The sequence below is a fragment of the Gobio gobio genome (assembly GCF_949357685.1).
Source record: "Gobio gobio genome assembly, chromosome: 2".
Lineage (NCBI taxonomy): Eukaryota > Metazoa > Chordata > Actinopteri > Cypriniformes > Gobionidae > Gobio > Gobio gobio.
The window spans coordinates 11,317,247-11,339,335 of NC_137098.1; the positions used below are offsets into that span (position 1 = coordinate 11,317,247).

The 22,089-nt window shown below is 36.7% G+C and overlaps 2 protein-coding genes across 8 annotated transcripts in view; one reads left to right on the forward strand and one right to left on the reverse strand.

Moving 5' to 3' along the window:
* rap1gds1 (RAP1, GTP-GDP dissociation stimulator 1) overlaps positions 1 to 9,131 on the forward strand; it is a 73,921-nt gene extending 64,790 nt beyond the window's left edge. For 3 of the 4 annotated variants that reach the window (XM_079810712.1, XM_079810715.1, XM_079810714.1), the window contains 3 exons: positions 2,019 to 2,145; positions 4,700 to 4,828; positions 6,603 to 9,125. In XM_079810712.1, the coding sequence (XP_079666838.1) occupies positions 2,019 to 2,145; positions 4,700 to 4,828; positions 6,603 to 6,730 (384 nt within the window). In that variant the 3' untranslated portion in view covers positions 6,731 to 9,125. Of the gene's footprint in view, positions 1 to 2,018; positions 2,146 to 4,699; positions 4,829 to 6,602 lie in introns of all 4 variants that reach the window. The other variant, XM_079810713.1, reaches the window with a different exon arrangement.
* Positions 9,132 to 11,496: 2,365 nt separating this feature from the next.
* Positions 11,497 to 22,089, reverse strand: part of tspan5a (tetraspanin 5a) — a 46,797-nt gene continuing 36,204 nt past the window's right edge. Inside the window, exons 9-12 of one of the 4 annotated variants that reach the window (XR_013815980.1) lie at positions 21,027 to 21,127; positions 18,951 to 18,993; positions 12,759 to 16,003; positions 11,497 to 12,034 (exon numbers count right to left, since the gene is read on the reverse strand). Coding sequence is in view for 1 of the 4 variants with exons in the window: in XM_079809441.1 (XP_079665567.1) it covers positions 18,981 to 18,993 (13 nt within the window). In the remaining 3 variants the exon portion in view is untranslated. Of the gene's footprint in view, positions 16,004 to 18,950; positions 18,994 to 21,026; positions 21,128 to 22,089 lie in introns of all 4 variants that reach the window. The other 3 variants (XR_013815979.1, XR_013815981.1, XM_079809441.1) reach the window with 3 other exon arrangements.

The following is a 22,089-nucleotide window of genomic DNA, read 5'->3' on the forward strand; positions in this document are numbered from 1 at the left end:
GGTGTCCAATCCTGCTCCTGGAGGGCCACTGTCCTGCTGAGTTTAGCTCCAACCCCAATTAAACACACCTGTACCAGCTAATCAAGGTCTTATTAGGCATACTAGAAACTTCCAGACAGGTGTTGAGGCAAGTTGGAGCTAAACTCTGCAGGACAGTGGCCCTTCAGGACCGACTTTGGACACCCCTGCTCTAGTAACTACTATTAAAGGATTAGATCACTTCAAAATGAACATTTCCTGATATTTACTCACCCCCATCTCATCCAAGATGTTCATGTCTCTTTTTCTTCAGTCGAAAAGAAATTACGTTTTTTGACGAAAACATTCCAGGATTTTTCGCCACACCATTGACTTCCTTGGCAACCAAAATGGTGAAGGTCCAAATCAATGCAGTTTCAAAGGAAGGGCTTCAGAGGCTCTGCACGATCCCAGACGAGGAATAGGGTCCTATCTAGCCGAACGATCGTTCAATTTCAATGAAAATAATTTTAAACCTAAATTGCTTGTCTTGCGCTGCTCTGCGACGTGCCAGTGATTGCGCAATCATGGTGAAAACGTCACACTAGAGGTAGGCGGAAGTGTACCGCCCCTGTGTTTACAAAGCGTACATGCGGAGACTAATACAAACGCCCTGTAGCAAAAAAAAGGTAAAACAACGATGTCGGGCGATTTTGAAGTTGAAGATGGAGTGTTTTTTTGGTAAAGAGTGTTTGTATTAGTCCTCGCACGTTCGCTTGGAGCAGTACTTTCGCCTACCTCTAGTGTGATGTTTTCGACGTGAATGCGCAATCACTGGAGCAGCGCAAGATGAGCAATATAGGTTAAAAAGTATATTCATTTTAATTTAGTTTTTTTTAAATGACTGATGGTTTGGCTAGATAAGACCCTATTCCTCGTCTGGGATCGCGCAGAGCCTCTGAAGCCCTTCCTTATAAACTGCATTGATTTTTGGACCTTCAACATTTTGGTTGCCATGGAAGTCAATGGTGTGGAGAAAAATCCTGGAATGTTTTCCTCAAAAAAACTTATTTTCTTTTTGACTGAAGAAAGAAAGACATGAACATCTTGGATGAGATGGGGGGTGAGTAAAATATCAGGAAATGAATCCTTTAACTAACAAGAAACTCTGATTAATGAATTAGTAAGTAATAGTGCTCATTTGAATGTGGTAGTTCACTATTAGCTAATCAGTTACTACCATCTCTTTATTTCATATTTATATACAGGTTTATAATGAATGCGAGTAATACATATTGTATAATTAATTCTGAAGTGAAGATCATGGTAACTATTAATGACTCAAGTACATCCTTCAGAAGAAACTACTAATTATTTGGATCAGTATTCTAAAGTGAATATATTGGTAACCCACTAGTAATTATTAAGCCATCCAAAAGCTTACAATGACTTCAGTCATTACTAGAGACTTAAGAAGACACTTTAGAATACTGATCCAAATAATTAGTAGTTCCTTCTGAAGGATGTAGTAACACTTGAGTCATTACTAGTGGGTTACCATTACCTTCACTTTAGAATTAATTATGCATTATTCGTGTTAATTATAAACCTGAATATAGTAGTTACTAGTAGTCCTCTGTGAGATATGAAAAAAAAAGTAGTTATTGATTAGCTAATAGTGAACTACCACATTCATCTGAGTACTAGTAGTACTTACTAATTCCTTAATCAGAGTTTCTTGTTAGTTAATAGTAGTAACTAGAATATTAATATTGCCTGTGTAGTTATTCATTAATAACGGAGCAGTATTTTAAAGTGTTACCTAGATATGTTCTGAGTGGTTCTGATTGTGTTGATTTATGCAGCATTTTCACTTCTAGTGAGGGATGAAACACTTATTGACTGGGTTATAGAGTCATGGTGTTATATGAGAAATGGTTCAGAAATTTCATTGGACTCACAACTTAGTACATCAAAGGGATTATGTTATTGCAGCCGGTTTTTCCATCACAGATTCATGTCCTCTGGAAGGTTCTGACTGCTTTTTTCTTTCTGAATAGGATGTGGTCCGAACAGTCATACAAGGTGAAGGTGTTAAGCACTTGGTAACCATGGCGACGAGTGAACACATGATCATGCAGAATGAAGCGCTGGTGGCCTTGGGTCTCATAGCAGCACTAGACCTGGGTAAAAATCAATGATTACTGTATGTTACGTAAATCTGACACATCTGTATGTCTTCAGCAGGGTGAATTCAAGTACACTGCAGTGTTATTTTAGTATTGTCTATATACTATTGTAGTATTTATCAGTATGTTAAATTATCTTTTATTTTTATAGTTTCAGTTTACTTCAATTTGTTTCAACTAGTGTCTAAATTTCATTAGTTTAAGTTTTTCATCTAATATTTATATTTTCTGTCAGCTTATTTCTATTACCAAAAACTCTTTAATAGCTTTAGTTAACAGTAACACCACGGGTAAACTGGGTTACTTTTGTCTTTGACAAAAATGTCAAAAAGAGTCAAAATTTACATAAGCTCTACATAAATTCACCCTATTTGATCATATTCAGAGTTTCTGTAGCAATTTCGTGAGGTTGATAGTCATTAACATTCTAAAATAGCTAAACTTACAAATTGACACAATTTTTTATATTTAGAAAATATTTGTTTTAAAATTGTTGTCAAGACATTTTATATGTATCTTCCAAAACAAATTTCATGCATTTAAAGGGGCTATATGTAAGATTTTTGCATAAGGTGTATTAAAGGGTTAGTTCACCCAAAAATTTAAATTAGCCCTTGATTTACTCACCCTCAAGCAGTCCTAGGTGTACATGACATTCTTCTTTCAGACGAATAAAATCAGAGTTATATTAAAAATGTCCTGGCTCTTCAAAGCTTTATACTGGCAGTGACTTGTTAGGTCATTTTTGAAGTCCATAAAAGTGCACCTTCTGAAGCAAAGTGGCGCGTTCGTGTAAGAAAAATATTCATATTTAAAACTTAATAGACTAAAATAACTAGTTTACGGCGGTCATTGGTATGCGAGTCGCTTGTAGTAAAAGAGTAACCCTTGACGCATGCGTATTGACCATAGACTGTAAAAAAATATGGAGGTAGTGTCCGTGACATCACCCATAGGATTCTGAAGAGCAGTTTTGAAGCGTAAAGTAGGGTCGAGCTGGCCGTTGCCATCTTGGCAGCGCGTCACTCCCGGATAACAGAAAATGGGCAAAGAGGCGGGACGTGGCTGGAGCTGAGGCGACGTGATGACTAACAGACAGCAGGCAAACGGCTATCCACCTGTCACTCAAAGTGGCCACACCCTTAATTATACAGAACTTTAAGGCTTTATATAATTAAACGCATGAGTTATAAAGAAATCAGACCAGATATATAGACCAAAACCACAATTAGTTCCAGGCTGTAAACATGTTTTTTACTGCTGTAAAGTTGGGCATTTTAACATGGGGCTCAATGTGATTCTGCTCCCTTTTGGAGCCTGTTTGCAGTTTTAAGTCACTTCCGTATCGGCTTACAGATAAACTGGAGGAGGTTGCCACCTGGTATTGACGAAGGCAGAAGCGTTTTTTTTTTAAACTCTTTTAGTGTAAGGCGACTCGCGTACCACTGACCTCTGACTTAAATATTTATATTTAAGATATTTTTCTTACACAAAAGCACCACTTTGCTTCAGAAGGCCTTTATTAACTCCCCGGAGCTGTGTGGAGCAGTTATATGATTGATAGATGCACTTTTATGGACTTCAAAAACGACACAACCATTCACTGCCATTATCAAGCTTTGAAGAGCCAGGACTTTTTTAATAAAACTCTGAAAGAAGAATGTCGTATACACCTACGACTGCTTGAGGGTGAGTAAATCATGGGCTAATTTTCATTTTTGGGTGAATTAACCCTTTAATTGGTTTTATTGCCAGTGTGGTTGGTCCCAGTATAGGTCATAACCCCCGCCCCTCCGTGTTTTCAAATGGACGCGAGACAAACGAAACATAATATTTTCCTAAAGATGGTTTCTGTCATTTTAGACCGTTTTTAATCACGCTGATTTTATTTCAAGTGTTCGTTTTTTAAATACGTTTGATTTTAGTTAGTTATTTGATGCTATAAAAACAGGGGGGTGTGACGTCATGATTGACAGCTGAGATTGACTACTTCTCCGAGTGAAGTTGTCACTGAGGCACCAACCGACTTTTTTCAGGATTTTCGGGAGGAGATTGGAGCTTTAGCTTTAATTTCTACATTTCCATAACTGTTTATTTCACACGGACATAATGAATTGTTCTGTATCTGCAAGAGTGTGGGCGGGCTTTTGATATTGCAGCTCTACTTCCTGCTCTCTACTGCACAGACTCCACTCCCAAATCAGCGCCATATTCTGACGTTGACGGCTTCACTTTTCTTCAGTGGAAGGTGGTGATGACGCGTCATCCATATTTTTTTTTCCGGTCCACTTGTGATCCGATCGACCAAACCGCATCTTAATACCAGGTTTAAACAGGGCCTAACATAACCCAGTCTCGTAACATGAGCACGAGCAATAAGTTGCTGGCTGCAATTCACTTAATGGCCACCGGTGTCACTAATAACAAGGGTTTCTGAATTTTACATATAGCCCCTTTAAGCCTTTAGTGAGATACAGACATTCATTCCGTTGTCCAATTGTTTTGTGCTGTTCAGAACTTCTAACCGAGTCACTTCCTGACTTTGATTTCAGACTGTTCAGAGAAGGACTTCGTCAGCTCCAATCTGGTGCAGGTTCTACACAAACTACTGACAGATGAGCACAGTGCACCAGAGATCAAATACAACTCCATGATTCTCATCTGCTCCATCATGGGATCAGGTGAGTCAAGACATCACAGGCACAAATGACTCAACACATTCACAAGTGCAGGAGGGATCGAGCCAAAAGATGCCTGAAACGACACTTAAATAGCATTATTACTGCTCACAAAAACAATTTGAGATAAAATAAAAAAGTTATATGGGAAAAACAAAACTTGTGATTGGTTAACTGCTTTACACGTGTTTGGGAAATGGGTTACCATAACCACCGCATAACACACTACTTACGCAACTCAATAAGGCCCTGCCCCTTTTTTTGCATATGACTTAGGTGGGAATGATTTAAATGAGGAATAAATGGCGTGTTTGTTCCCGGAAGAAGCTCAAGACTACATTTGAGGCATTTCAGGGAGTTCAGAAACAGTGTTTACTGATATAGAGAATAATTGTAGTGTAGCGGATACGCATTTTGACATCCAAGTATGTTGGTATGATTTTTCACTCTACGCAAAAACCTGGTGATGTAGAATCTCCGCTTACGTACTATGCATGCGTATTTTTAAAATGTGTTAAATGATGGATGCTTTAGCGCTAACACAACCACTCAGTATATTGGACTCGGCTAACTTTTTAGAATAAGTGATTAGTTTTGCTCTTATTGGCCATAAACGTGTTTGTATTGGCTAATGTTTATTGGGCTAATGCTGTCCTGTTTATAATGTGCAATGAAATGAAAAGACAGCACATCACTAATGTGAACCCTTTTTTCTGTGGGATTTAGTATCATATTTGGATATTGGAATAATAAATGAAGAATTTTCAATGAATCACACATACATATAATGTTCCTATTTTTTACTGTTTTCTAGGGGTTTCTTAATTTTAGACTAGTTGACTAGTCATTAAAAAAACTGTTTAAACCACGAAAAAAAAAAAAATCTTTCCTTTCCTCTTTTTCCCCCTCTTTTCCCATCCCTACTCTAGCCTGTGCTACCCTGAGCAATGTATACGGTCTCAGTATTTCAGGCACTTGTTGCACTTACTCGACTCTTCATGACCAATCGCTTCGTGTACCCCCAAGTTGTAAGTCGCTTTGGATAAAAGCGTCTGCCAAATGCATAAATGTAAATTAGTTGTGGCACACATTCCTAATGTAAATACTTGCAAACAAAATAAGGATTTCCACTTATATTTGAATGTGATTCACTTGTGGTTTTCAGTTTATATAAGCATTATTCATAGTATTCATATACTAATCATGAATAAAAAACTTTTTTTGAGCAGGTGTATTGAAACTTTTGACTTTCACTGTATATTATAATATAGCCTAGTGCTTCTTAACTTAAGAATTATGAAGATAGGCGTGTGTGTGTGTTTGTGTGAGTCTTGTAGACTGGCGACGTCACATAGAGGGGGGAAAACATTTAAAAATTGTGTCTGTTACAGATTCAACCCCTAGAATGAACTCATTCTTGCTTAAATCACAAGATTTGAGAGTAATTTGGGCATTGTTATTGCCCACAATGTCAAAGGTTGGCAGGTCTGTTACTCCCTTTGGAGTGACTTTGTGCTTCGTAACTTTGCAGACCTTTTTAATGCTAACATTAGACACTAAAGAAAAAACTATTCATAATAGGACTCCTTTAAAATGATTTAATCAATATTAGATTATTAATATTAATGTTAACATTTGTTTCTTCCACTTTTTTTAATGTCTTCATAATATTAGTCAAGTAAAAATGTACGTAAAATGTGTTGCGAATGTGCCGAACTCAACTCTCATGACTTATTCCATTTGAATGGTTGATTTGTGTTTTCTCCTCTTGCCTCAGAGCCGCTTCACAAAGAAGTGCAGAGCTTGGCCTTCATCGACGTGGTCTGCAATCTCCGCTCACACGAGAACAAGACGGTGGCCCACCAGGCCTCTCTCACAGAGCAAAGGTTAACAGCACAGAGCTAAAAGACTCTTACGCGCCATCTCCCCCCTGCCTGCTTCCCCTCACACACATATCTCTCGTTGTCATGTGCCAAGCTGTTGTCCCTCTGCATTCCCTGCTACAGACTCTGAAAGCCCTCTGTTTGCTCCAAGCATGCAGAGACGCGTTACCCAAAGGCGGCCATACTTTATAGACAGCCTTCTGCAATAGATTCATACCCGAACTGCAAAATATTTTTAAAAGACCATAGCTGTGAGAAAAAAAAAAATGAAATTCACCTGTAAAACCATTAATGGCTTAGTCCAAACAGAAATTAAAATTATGTCATTAATTACTCGCCCTCGTGTCGTTCCAAACCCGTAAGACTTTCGTTCATCTTCAGAACGCAAATGAAGATCTTCTTGATGAAATCCGAGAGCTTTCTGTCCCCTCCATTCACCCAAAGACAGAAAATGTTCATGAAACCCATATAAATTGTGCGTGGTTTAAAGGAACACGCCGACTTTTTGGGACTTTAGCTTATTCACCGTATCCCCCAGAGTTAGATAAGTCCATACATACCATTCTCATCTCTGTGCGTGCCATAACTCTGTCTGACGCACCCAACGCTAGCCTAGCTTAGCACAAAGACTGGAGGTAAATGGCTCCATCTAGCCTACCGCTCAATAAGTGACAAAATAACGCCAACATTTTCCTATTTACATGTTGTGATGTGTATAGTTACATCGTGTACTAAGACCGACGGAAAAGGCAAAGTGCCGATTCCTTGCAGACTCACAACATTTAAATAAGAAAATGTTGGTGTCATTTTGTCACTTATTGAGCAGTAGGCTAGCTGGAGCCATTTACCTCCAGTATTTGTGCTAAGCTAGGCTAGCGGTGGGTGCGTCAGACAGAGTTATGGCACGCACAGAGATGAGAATGGTGTGTATGGACTTATCTAACTCTGGGGGATACGGTAAATAAGCTAAAGTCCCAAAAAGTCGGCGTGTTCCTTTAATCCAAATCTTCTGAAGAGACACGGTCGCTTTAAACAATGAACAGATTGAATCTTCACATACAAGCATTGATCAGCGAACATTCATAGAGCACTAAATATGGTAAGCGGCTGCTCAACCGTACATTGACGCGCGAGAACAAACCTCAGTGGTTCTTGTGAAAGCTCAGGCATGTTGCGCAACACAAGAATGAACCTCATTGGCTCTCACACGTCAAGCAAGCATGCTTGAGCTTCCGTTTATCATATTTGATTGCGTTTTTATCTGAACAAAAGCCTAAATTAAATCTGTTCATCGTATAAAGCAATCGTGGATTTATTTTATGAACATTTTGAAGTGTTTTTGGGAGAATGGAGGGACAGAATATCTTAATTTGTGTTCTGAAGATGAACGAAAGTCTTGCGGGTTTGGAAAGGCACGAGGGCGAGTAATTGACAGAATTTTCATTTTTGGCCGAACTAACCCTTTAAGCGGAAATAAAAATAGAACTTGTATGTTGGCAGTGGAAATAGAGCAGTTGTGCTTTCATGACATGTAAAATCAAACATACCAACCGACTTGTGCATGTTTTTTTTTTTTTAATCGTCCCGTTTGTTGATGTATCTGTGTTCAGCTATTCAAGCCACGCCCATATGATATGCCCCGCCTCCACCTCCTCCTCCTGCTTACTAATCTACATAGAAGAGTAGAGATCAAGAGATGTGTTTGTACTGTATAGGGCACCTCTGGACCAGCATGGACCTTTTCATATTTTGCCTCCTGGTCCTATTGTGCCATCCACGATCCATATCTTTACTGGAAAGAGCTAATTCCATATCATTAGTCGACAAATCGTTTATTGTTGTCATATGGATGTATGAAGAAGTGATACATCTTGGTACCAAGGATCAAAGTTGATTTTGATGATTTCAGGGTGGTATACACCACATCCAAAAAAGCGACGTCTTTCTAACATGTTATCAATAACTGAAAACACATTCCTGATCAGGAAATGACTCGCATGACTGCCAGTACGCACACACATACTAGGCTTCATGGCAGACGTAAGGGCTGGGACGGGTTATGTGTGTAGCTGACGCCGCCACAGTTACGCTGAATAATAATGTCTCAGATGACACACACTCTTCGTGAACGTTTCTTTCGAGAAAGTGTCTTTTTTTTTGCATGTGGAGCTGCCTGTCCTCCTCTCCATCCTCTCCGGTATCCTGCGAACATGCACCTCCTCGCATGTCCGATACTGTTACATCACTGTTATGTGGCCATTTTACGGCAGGTAAATAAGTTCTTATTTATCATATTTGTACCACGTGGCAATCCGATATATCTACAGTAGGAACCGTACAAATATAAATGGAAATAATTGTTGTAAATGTCATTGAACTGTACATTTCAAAGATTTAAACTTATTAAAACAATTGCTGGTGACAAATTTATGCTCTGTGATTCTACCTTGCCTTCTTGTCAAAGTGACATTGCTTCAGGCATGTTCATATTTGGGCGGAAATAGTTGATTCAATGTTGAAATGAGCTGCTCACTGCAGTGGACTTTTATTCAATTGTATAAATCTTTAGGTGGAATTAAAACTCCCTCACTCTTTTTCATTTCGATGTCAAGAGGCGAATGAAGTGATTTGAGCGAGTGGATTGAATCAGCAGAAGCACTGGTGATGCATTGTGGTTTAAGACGATCTATCACTGTCAAGAAAGAAGATGGTCTTAACAGGCTTTCATAAAACAGCAGATACTTTTTGTGGTGTATATATTCAACTTAGAAAATAGATACATGAACACACTCAAGGTATTTATTTATATACAATATATTTATACACCTTAAATATGGAAGCCAATTCTACCACATAAGGAATAAATCATGAGATAATAGATAATGTCATAATTATGAAAAAAAGTTGAAATTGTCACACTAAGCTTGAAGCAATGATAGAATGATTGAAATAATGATATATCAAGTAACAATTGAGATAGCAATGACATAAAAGTATAAATTATGAGATAAAAAGTTGAAATTGACAAAAAACTATATAGTATAAACTCGAAATTTTGATATAGACATAAAAACCAAATAATGATGTGAGTTATGAGATAAAAAGTCTAAATGGACACTAAACCATATCTATGAGATTAAAAAAAATCTAAATTACGACGAAAATCAAAATTATGAAATAAAAAGTCAACTTTATGACGAGTCAAAATTATAACATTAGGTTTTTATTTATTCATAGTATATTTATATACAGTAAATCAAATATGGAAGCCAACACATAAGGAATAAATCATGCGTTGGTAAATCATAAGACAACTTTATGACGAGTCAAAATTATAACATTAGGTTTTTATTTATTCATAGTATATTTATATACAGTAAATCAAATATGGAAGCCAACACATAAGGAATAAATCATGCGTTGGTAAATCATAAGACAAGTCATAATTATGATATAACTCAAAATGAGATAATAGGTCATGTCATAATTATGAAAAAGTTGAAATTGTCTCACTAAGCTTGAAGCAATGATAGAATGATTGAAATAATGATATATAAAGTAAAAATTATGAGAGAGCCATGACATAAAATTATGGCATAATTATGAGATCAAACGTTGAAATTGACACACTAAGTCAAAACTATATCATTTAATAAATTATATCATTTCGAAATTGATATATTACATAAAAAACTAAATTATGATGCGAGTTATGAGAAGTCTAAATGGACACACTAAATCATAGCTATGAGGTAATTGTATTATTATTTTATTATTGGTTTTTATTTATATATAGTATATTTATATACAGTAAATAAAATATGGAAGCCAACACATAAGGAATAAATCATGCGTTGGTAAATCATAAGACAAGTCATAATTATGACAACTCAAAATGAAATAAGTTGAAATTGGCTGTCAAAACTATATAATAACGTGAAATTATGATATTAAAAGTAATATGACAAAAACAAAAGTATGACGTCAGCTATGAGATAAAAAGTCTAAATGGACACACTAAATCATAGCTAGATAAAAATATCGGGATTACCACAAAAGTCAACATTATGACGAGTCAAAATTATAACATTAGGTTTTTATATATAGTATATTTATATACAGTGAAATATGGAAGCCCATTCTACCACATACGGAATAAATCATGCTTTGGTAAATCATAATTATGATTAAAACTGACACTAAATCAAACCTATATAGTAAAAACTTGAACTGATATGAAAAGTAAAAAATTATGAGTCATTGACATAAAATGTCGAAATTGACACTAAGCTATAGCTGAGATTAAAAAAAAACTTTTTATGAGTGGTATTACAAAAAAGTCAAAATTATAACGTCAAATAAAAAGTCAAAATGGACGCTGTCATAGCTATGAGATAAAAACCTTGAAATTATGACATCAATTATGAGATAAAACATCTAAATTGTGACAAAAGTAAAAAATTATGAGAGAATCATGACAAAAAGTCAACATTATAAGATTAAAAGAGTCAAATTTATTTATTAAAAAACTCATTTTTAAATTTTAAAAATTACTCATCTCATGATTTTTATGTCAAACTGGCTGAAATGGGCATGCATAAGTATACTTTATCTGTGTATAAAGTAGATGAAATTGTTGTTTCAATATGAATACCAATTTAACTGTAAATTGACAGCAGTCTTTACTATTACACCCAATATTTGTTGCTGAAAGGATTCTAAGTTAATATTCACTCTTTACTAAAGGCTTTTAAAGGTACGAAAGGGAAAAAAACGTATCCACCACAATGTTGAGAAATCATTTATTGAAAATGTTTGTTCTTATTGCTGGAGCATCAAGTAAATGTATGATACCGAGCCTAAATGTCTGGCATTAATATTATCACACCGCCAGTAAGAAGTTCAGACTTCAGATCCAACACTCTCGTCCTTGTTTTTGTAAGCATTAACACACATGAGATGCATTGTATTTGTAAGAACTACGTCAGGCTGACCTTAAAAGACATAAACAATGTATGAATCACTTTTTTAGTGAAGTACAATTACATACGAGTGCGTTACAGAGTGTTACACCATCCAGCTGTGTTGGCATTGTAAAAGTGCTAAAATATCACTTAAATATTTACAACAAACAAGCTTCTGATTAGTCCAGACATTACAGAAAAATACTGTCACGGTACATTTTTCTCTTTAATCAGAAATTGTGAAAGATAAACATCTGAATAAGAAATGTTCTCTAATTTGTTAGTGCAAGGACACCATTTAAAATAAAATAAAATAAATGTTTAAATTACTTCTTGACTGTTTTAAAGAACTTAAAAGTGCACTATGTAACATTTTTGCAGTAAAATATTCAACAACCACTAGGCCAGTGTTATATATTTTGTTCAGTTGAGGACTTACAATATCACAAAGGTTTCCAACTATTTGTAAATCGTGAGAAAATTGCTATTTTAACCAAAGAACTGGGACGCGTTCCCCATCATATCTGCGTTCCCCTCGGTTTCCGGTTTTATTTTGCAGAAACGCTTTACTCTCACTGCAGTGTGAACAAGTGTTATAGCAGCCGCCGAGCGAACGCACAGAGTAACGTCATAACATAATTTAACACACTCAAATGTGTCTAATATGATAAACAGAGCTGCGTTGCCTCATTCTCATGACCGGAAAAGCAGAAATGGCGCCGGCGACTGTGTCATAATAAAAGTCCCGCTGATCGCGAGGAGTGTTTCTCATTCATCTTATTAACAATCGCTCCAGCGACCTTGCTCAGCTCCACAACACTCGGGCCTGCTCTGCTTCATACTACAGTAACGTTAATAATCGCATGATTTCTGCTCGAGTCCTATCCAGATTCTTTTCCACCGGCTGTGAGGTGAAGACCACATGTCCCAAGATTCTGCGCTCAAACGTGGCGTCATCAAACTACGCCTTTGTTTTGAATAGGCGACCTCTAGCAGACGGAAAAGTTACATAGTGCACCTTTAAGCTGTAAGATTTGATTTAAATATATATTGTTAAGTGTAAAATATGTAATATGCGATAAGTGCATAAATGAACCAGTATGTTCACAGGATTAACTAAAACAAAATAACAAACATATTGGCAAAGAGAGAGAAACTCCCTCGCTGACCTTCAGACACGCAGGGCTTCACATTCTCACACAGAGATGATTGAGTGATACAATTTCCCATCACAGACTGAGTTTTTGATAGTTTCAGTTTCCCCCCCGATTATTATTATTATTTAGGCCCTGATGTTTATCTTGGATTCTTGGTCAATACTTATATTGTAAATAATTCCTGCTTGTTGAGATACATCAGGCTTTTATAGCTCGTATAGTATGATATAGTGAGAATATGGAGCTTTTTTTCAGAGCCCAAACTAAGCAGAAATATGCAATTTGATACAGTTACTGATACTTATATGGCCAAAAAGATGCAATTCTGATAGCTTGTAATGTAAATCAATGAGATCTTTACAACAGTACTGTATATCAGACTTCTAGCATAAAATGCTTATAAATCAGTTGTCACACTATATCTACCAATTGTTTTAAAGGGGTCCTATAATGCCCCTTTTTACAAGTATCTGATGTCCCCAGAGTGTGTATGTGAAGTTTTAGCTCAAAATACCCTACAGAATTTTTTTATAGCATGTTAAAATGGTCACTTTTTGAGGGTGAGCAAAAACGTGCCGTTTTTGTGTGTGTCCCTTTAAATGCAAATGAGCTGCTTCAAGAGCTCATGTTAGCAGCTCCGATTACCTCACGTAGACACGCACTGAAATGTCCGACACTGTTCAGCCTTTTATGTTGAAACCGGAGTCAAACAATGATGGAGAGACTCAAGAAGAAGTGACAACATGTCGAATGAGACCGGACGTTTCTGAATGGTGAGTTGATGAATTTATGCATCTGATGTGGAGTTAATGATCTTCAAGACCTTGTTTAGCATATTCTGTGATAATCTATAAATCACTCGTGTGGGAACTGTTGTAAGACACACATTAATTCTTTCCTTTAATGGAAAACGTGCATGTACGTATGCATTAAAGGTCCCATGGCATGAAATTTTCATTTTATGAGGTTTTTCAACATTAATATGAGTTCCCCTAGGCTGAATATTGTCCCCAAGTGGATAGAAATGTTGATCGGTGTAAAACCGAGTTCTGGCTGTCTTTCTCTGCCTTTGAGAAAATGACAGGCCAGACGAGCCAATCCTGAAGTCTCCTGGTTTGACGTCCAAGCAGGAACGGTTCCCTCCCTTTCCTCCACCCAGAGAATCTGGCACACCCATGCAAACGCTCGAGAGATCATGGGTTGTGAACGAGTGAACGCTGGCAGTTTCTCATTGTTTGGATGTACAAATGAAAAGTCTTTTTTCAGTTCCTTCTGATCTGTGATCTGTGATTTCTTATGTGTAGCTAATTATTTATTATTCATGCTCACACTGCGGCTTCTCTCTCTCCCGACAGAACAGTGTTTTCTATCTTGTGAGTCAGTGTTTTTGTACGTCCTCGTTGCGTCTATCTGTTCTAAAATGTGCATACAGTTGTTTCTGCTCAACATTAGCAGAGTTACATCCTTAGAGATAAACCTCACACACGCCGAAGCTCAGGCTGCACTGGCCGGTGGCCTTCAACATCCCCGACCCCCAGTACTGCATCTGGCCCATAGCGGAGGCACCAAACGCGGCTCGAGATTAAGCAGAAGGGGGGTTAGCGTGAGCATATCCGGGCTAGGCAGCTATCCCCACAATAAACTGGATTACATTCGATTACTGCGCTGTTGTGTCTTTGTTTGCGCTGTGTACTCAATGCGAGTGAACGCTGGCAGTGACGGTTTTCATATGATAGGAAAATATCTAAAAAATAATGCTATTATCAACACTTACTCGTAACTCGTTCATCTCGACAGCTGTAATGGTACTTTGCATGTGTTACAAAGATGGTAATAATGATGAAGACGGACTCGGTGTGACTGGGACTCGTGTTTATTCAGAACTCTGAGATACAAACACAATAAACTCGCGCTGACAGCGCTCTCATAACTCTGTAGTTACTATAAATATCTTTGTTAGCAATTGCTGAGCTCAGTCTCTGGTACATTAGTGATGTCCGGTTCGCGAACGATCTTTCTTTTGAACCGGTTCTTTTTAGTGAACCGAATCAGTTCACCAAATCGGACTGAATCGTTCTAAACGGTTCGCGTCTCCAGTCAGCGCTGATCCATAATTTACTAAAGTTACTAACTTTCTGACATGAGTGACAGTCCCTCTGACTAGAAATAGACTAATAACCTGAAGTATATGCAGTAACTACAACCGTTCACTGAACTGAGACTGACAGAACCGATGTGAAGTGAACTCCGGTCCATCCGTCTCTCTGGCAGCAGCTCGTGCCTCTTGACCTCGTTAAACCACGCCCCCTCCGCTCATTTCGAATGCAAAGATGTCAGCCAATCACAACAGTGGGCGTTTTTACTGAAGTCTCACAGCAGACACGCCTCTTGAAGCAAGGCATTCAGCCACAGGGCAAACAGCAGTATAGAAAAAATGCCTTTTATTTCTAAATTATGACATTTTATGATGTAAAAATCATACTAACAATATAAGTACACCTCAGGAAACATTATAAAATAATAGAAAAATGCCATGTCATGGGACCTTTAAAGTGTAGTTTAAAGTGTAACTCAATATAAAGTCACTATGCAAAAATAAACTACTTTGTTAATGTGACATAAGGGACCATGGGTTTTACAGTGCATTGTGGGAATTTTTCGTGGGTGAACGTTCAGTGCACTGGACATTTGTGACTCCCTGGCCAGTGTTCTGACGGTGTTATTTTTTTAATTATGCTTTTTATAATACTTTTACGACACGGAAAATGATGGAAAATGTTCTGTTTGACCTCTGTGGGCAAACATTTGGTTGCACTTTATTTTACAGTTTGTGTACTTACAGTGCACTTACCTAAGAAAGTACTGTTGATATAAGGGAACTACATGGGTTAAGGTAGGTTTAGGGCTAGGCTCAGGATTAGTACCTAGTTATTGTATTAACTATAATAAGTGCATAGTATGTCCATGATGAACAGGACTGTAAAATAAAGTGCTATCAAACATTTTCTCACATTTATTACACGTGTTTTACACACAAAACACTCTAGAAAAAACAGCACTATTTACAGATGGTAAAATGTTATGGTGCGCACTCACACACACACACACACACACATACACACGACCCAGTGCACTTGGCATCTTGTGTTCGTCAATCGTCAAGCTGGCGTAGGCCTGTTTACAAAGAAAAAGAAATGTACATGTTTGGACAATGCGACTAGTTCACAATTATGTTTTCTAACAAATCAAATTTTTCTAGTTAGGTTGGTATCAAAGTCAGCATGAAACGGAAGACACAATAGTGCTTTCTTCCCTATTGTGACGTATATCCGAGTGAAATGGCTTTTGGAACAAGAAAAAGGGGCAGGACTTGATTTTGTCCATGGGGAATTGATTGGATGGTTGTGGTTTCCTATTGGTGGATCTCATGCGAGTGACAGGTTGCCCCGCCCTCGCGCCAGTAAACGCATCATCAGAGAAGAGAATAAATGTCGCTGCAAGAGGGAAGGGAAGTTATTTTTATAGGGGTGTAACGGTACACAAAACTGACAGTTCGGTACGTACCTCGGTTTTGAAGTCACGGTCCGGTATTGGTTCGGTTTTACAAAATTGCTTTTTATTTATTTTTTATTAAAGAGTGGTTTACTGAAATAAGTGTGTCTGTCCTTAAATGAATTCAATAATAAGTAGAAGTTTCTTAAAGATAATGCTGAAAACTATAGGGAGCCCTTGCTAACACTTTACTATAATATTAAAGGTTAACCCTTTACTGAGCCCAAACTGTTAGCCTAAATGTAGTTGCTATTTATTTTTAGATATAATAATCAACACTCAAATAACACAACGCATGTAAACATGTAAACTTCACATAAGGCAGTTTTTGCATTAACTTCTAAATCTAATAATAAAATTGTTTTTTCTCCAATTCGTTGTTGAAATATAATAATTTATACACAGTGTGTGTCATTTTCATGACAGATTTATTTAAACATACATTAAATAATCAAGACATCACTAACAGGTTAAAGGGTTAGTTCACCCAAAAATGAAAATTGTGTCATTAATTACTTACCCTCATGTCGTTCGACACCCGTAAGACCTCCGTTCATCTTCAGAACACAAATGAAGATATTTTAGTTGAAATCTGATGGCTCTGAAAGGCCTCCATTGGCACAATGCACGGTTCACTCTCAAGACCCTTAAAAGGTACTAAAGACGTCGTTACAAAGTCCATCTCACTACAGAGGTTCTACAATAACTTTATGGAGTGACGAGAATAGTTTTTGTGTGCAAAAAAACCCTAAATAACGACTTATATAGTGATGACGATTTCAAAACACGGCATCATGAAGCTTCGAAGCGTTATGAATCAGTGAGTCGAATCATGATTCGGATCGCGTGTCAAACCGCCAAACTGCTGAAATTTGGCGATCCAAACTGCTGAATCAACTCACTGATTCATACACTTCGAAGCTTCATGATTCCGTGTTTTGAAATCGTCATCACTATATAAGTCGTTATTTAGGGTTTTTTTGCGCACAAAAACTATTCTCGTCACTCCAAAAAGTTATTTTAGAACCACTGTAGTGAGATGGACTTTGTAACGACGTCTTTAGTACCTTTTAAGGGTCTTGAGAGTGAACGTGCATTGTGCCAATGGAGGCCTTTCAGAGCCATCAGATTTAAACTAAAATATCTTCATTTCTGTTCTGAAGATGAACGGAGGTCTTACGGGTGTCGAACGACATGAGGGTAAGTAATTAATGACACAATTTTTATTTTTGGGTGAACTAACCCTTTAAGTAGAATATAATGAATATATAGGCTAATATTGTGCATATGTATTTAGCAAAAGAGTTCATCTCTCTAGTGAACTAACAGCTGTGGTCACTGAATGGCTTCTGAGTTAAATGCACGTTTTTTTCGCAGTTGAAACACTGATTAAGCAATTACACGACATATAAGTTGCAGTAAGTCGTAATGTATCCTCAACAAACCTTAAGATATTAATTCATGTTTATTCTTTATGAAGAGAGGATCGCGTTCACTCGCGCGCCGCCGGGTTAAACTATACAGTGACCAGTCACGTCACATTAAAGAGCGTCAAAACGGCATTTATCGTTTGAATTTCGTGATAAAATGGACTAGGCATGTGCCGGTATCAAATTTTCATGTTGCGATTAACTGCTGAAGTTTTTATCACGGTATACGGAATTATCACGATATTGAATAAGTTGCAAAAAAAGTGTTGTCATACTATAACAGGTTTAATAACTTTCTCATAACAAAAAGAACTGAACATTTAAATACAATAAAGCAAAACACAAAATGTATAAAGTAAACAAATATTTAAAACAGATTAAAGTGCAAAAGAATTATAAAGAACAATAGGTAACACTTTACAATAAGATCTCACTAGTTAATGCATTAACATTAAGAGCGAATAGCTACATTTTTACAGAAGTTATTCTTCTTTGATAACGTTAGTTAAAAAAACAACTGTTAGTCAATGCTCAGGTCCATTAAATAATAGTTACAACTTTTGATTTTAATAATGTGTTATTAAATGCTGAAATGTACATTTAACTTAGATTAATACATACGCTGCTCATGCACGTTGGGCTGTTTTACATCAGTGCGCGTTCCTCTTTGACGTGTTGTTCATTTTAAACGGTTGATGGGTAAAGTATTCTTAAAATGCATTCTAAAAATCGGAATAATTCATAATAAATAATTATTCACTGTATTTTGAAGTGCCCACGATAACAATATCGTGCATGTTCATTATCGTGATATATCATATTACCATATACTGTCACATGTCTAAAATTTACTGAATACTTAATATGTTCGTGTGGGAACTCGGATTGAAGTATGTTCCACGCGTAAAACAAGCCGACTGTTAAAGATTGCATTCGGAACCGTTCGGTACACCCCTATATTTTGATTATGAGGGCATATGAATTTTAAAAAATAATGATGATGTGCACAGATAAATCATTTATAATAATGCATATAATAATGCAATAAATGCAGAATATTGACTTTCGTAACATTCATCTTGGTTTCATGCTGACTTTAAGGATTCTGCATTATGGAAGTGTATGAATGCATTAATTACCTGTGAGTGTCTGAACGACTAGCTGCCACTTCAAGTGAACAAACTGCACAAGAGAAAGATATAAAAAGATAAACGACATGGATCATAAACAGAAGTATAAAACCAATGGTGCAAGGCCTCATTAGGAGTTGGCATTACTCCAGTGACTTTTCCAATAAAACCAAAGTAGGGCTCTTTTTTATTTTGTGTGCCAACTTGACAAATGGGGCCTTGCATTAGACAAATCACCATTGCAATCTACAGGGTGACAGAATGATTTTCAGCTAGAGAGAACATGAATGATGTGGGATGGATGGAAGGGTTGCAGCAAGGCCAGCTGGCATATCAAGGTTATAATGAGGGATGAGGCTTGACACCGCACAGTCCGAGGAGCTAAACAGGACTAAAGGTGGGAGAGAGAATCTGAGGGAGCAAAAAGGACGAGGTTAACGTGACGATGGTTGTGGAATGGGACACGTTTAGGCATTTATTGCACTCGTCCTGCAGTAGGAGATCTCTGTGGGACTGGAATTGTGAGGATATGGGTTACTATGCAACTGCACGAAAGGGTCTTCCAATAGAGCCATACAATACTTATTAAATCTAAATTAACATTTTGTAGAATATATGGTGTAGTACATGTCATTTTTTGTAGAACATATTTCTTACAGTACAATATTGAGGGAAAGTAATCCTTATGAATTAAATGGTAACATATTACAATAAGGTCCCATTAGGTAAAGGAACACTCCACTTTTTGGTCATTTTTGAGCGAGATGCTAACGGTCTAATCAGATTCAATGATCTATGCTAAGCTATGCTAAAGGTGCTACCGCCAGACCCGGAGATCGGCTGAATGGATTCCAAAACGGTAAAACTCAACTGTTTAACTCTAGGGGAGTTGTAAAATGAGCCTATTTTCAAAAAAAGTGGAGTGTTCCTTTAATGCATTAACTAACATTGAGCAATACATTTGTTACTGTATTTATTCATCTATGTTAACATTAGTTCATAAAAATACAACTGCTCATTGTTAGCTCAGGTACATTAAATTATATTAAAAGATTAACATTAAGATTAATCCAGATTGCTCCAAAAGTGAAACAATTCATACAATTTAATACAAAATATTTAATTACAAATACCATTTGAGTGAAAAGATAAATTCAAAAAGTCCAAAAACGTTTTCAATTGAATGTCGTACAGTATATATGATTAGTATTCTAAAAATAGGGCAAAACCTAAATATTTATATAATTGTTTTTTTTCTAATTTCTTTTCAAAATCACCAAATCTTTGGTTTAACTAAATATAAAAAAGTATGGTATGGTTCTGGTGGTAACATTTCAGCAGTCTGACCAAAGTACATATATAGTGTTAATTCTAGTTTACCCTTGTGAAAAAAGAAGTGTGCTTCGTTAAATTAAATGTGCTTTTGTAGTGAACTTCCAATCTTTAAAGTATTTTTTTTCATGACTATGTTTCTTATGTAGACTTAAAAAGTGCACTTGGTAATATTGTCAAATTAAAAGTTTTACTTTAAAGTACAATTTAAATTGTTATATTTGAATAATCTTTTGTCATGCTTTAAAGAAGTACACTTATTTTGATGTGTTGACTAACATACTAAAGAACATGTAGAGTACCTGGTTATAATTTCAACTGTAGTGTGTTATTCAACATTACAGATGTATATCTAATTGTGTCAAAAAGCTAACTCTATTTAATATAAACATTAACTAATACATTTTCATTTAATTGCAATTAACATGCAATTAAGTGTCTGAAAACATTACATTTAGTTCACACTTAAGTACAGTATTATTTCTGTAATAATGTACTCTTTTTCACAAGGGTATTAAAAACTCCCTTCTTAAGGTGACTTACACTGATCCCTCAAACAGAAGCAAATCAGAGGATCTCACCCAGGTGTGATGCATGTGAAAGTCTAACTTGTTTGATGCTAGTGAATGAATCTTTGATGAATGATGACTGTCAGGGGAGTACGAACATTCACAAGGCCCCAAATAAGGAAAAAGAGCGGTGATAATCTAGGAGAACACAGAGACAACACAAGCAGGCATGTTTCAAACCCACCAGACGAACGCGCACATGTGCGCCTCCCTCAGGAGTACGCCGAGGCTTTCTTGCTGATGTGGGACGGGGGGCGGCGGACGACGTAAGAGAGGGGCGGCACCCTGATGAAGGCATGGGGGAGGAGAAGTGAAGTTGTGAGGTGAGTTGGTGTGATTATGACAGTGTGGGAGATAGAGGGGACGGAGGACAGTGAGTGGAGGTGTGTGTGTGTCGTGAGGAGGAATATCACATTTCCATCACCTAAGAGAGAGAAACTCTGGCCTCTAAAGCCAAAGCTACACTACAGGTCAAAAGTTTGGAATAATAAACAATATTTTTTTTATTATATAGTCTCTTATGCTCACAAAGGCTACTAAGGTTCCCTTTGTTAAGGGTTTATAAAGGTGTTTGTTAATGACTAATAACTCATTTACGTCAATAAGCCGTTATAACTGCATGAATAAAAAGGGTGACTTTAACGCAATGCCTGCCAAATAGAGAGCCATTTTTAACTTGCATATTATACTTAATAAATGTATTTATTCACACCTATTTAACTCAATACCAGATTCCTGATTCCTGAAGTGAACCGGTTCACATGTTTCCACTTTACGTTAAGGTTCACTTTCACAGGTTATAAATGTTTGTAACTCATTAATAAATGGTTCACAAGTGTTCACCCTACATTAAGGTTCGCAATTAACTAATATTGGAATTAAAATATTCATTATCCATATCTCATTAAGTTATCGTTGTGCTCTTTTTTTTCCCCCCAAAATAAAGTTTGATAATTTAATCTTGATACACTGTTGTGGATAGGCATCATGAGCTTTTTGTGGAATATCATGGGTAAGACAGTAACCTCTGGTAAGGAACATTTTAAGAAAAGTGGCAGTCATGAGATATTAATGAGAAAACCACAAATACAACACCCTTCAGTTTCACTATGATAGTCTATTTTTGTTGCATCATGAAATAAATCAGAAATCTGGTATTGAGTTAAATAGGTGTGAATAAATACATGTATTAAGTATAATGTGTGAGTTAAAAATGGCTCACTATTTGGCAGGCATTGCGTTAAAGT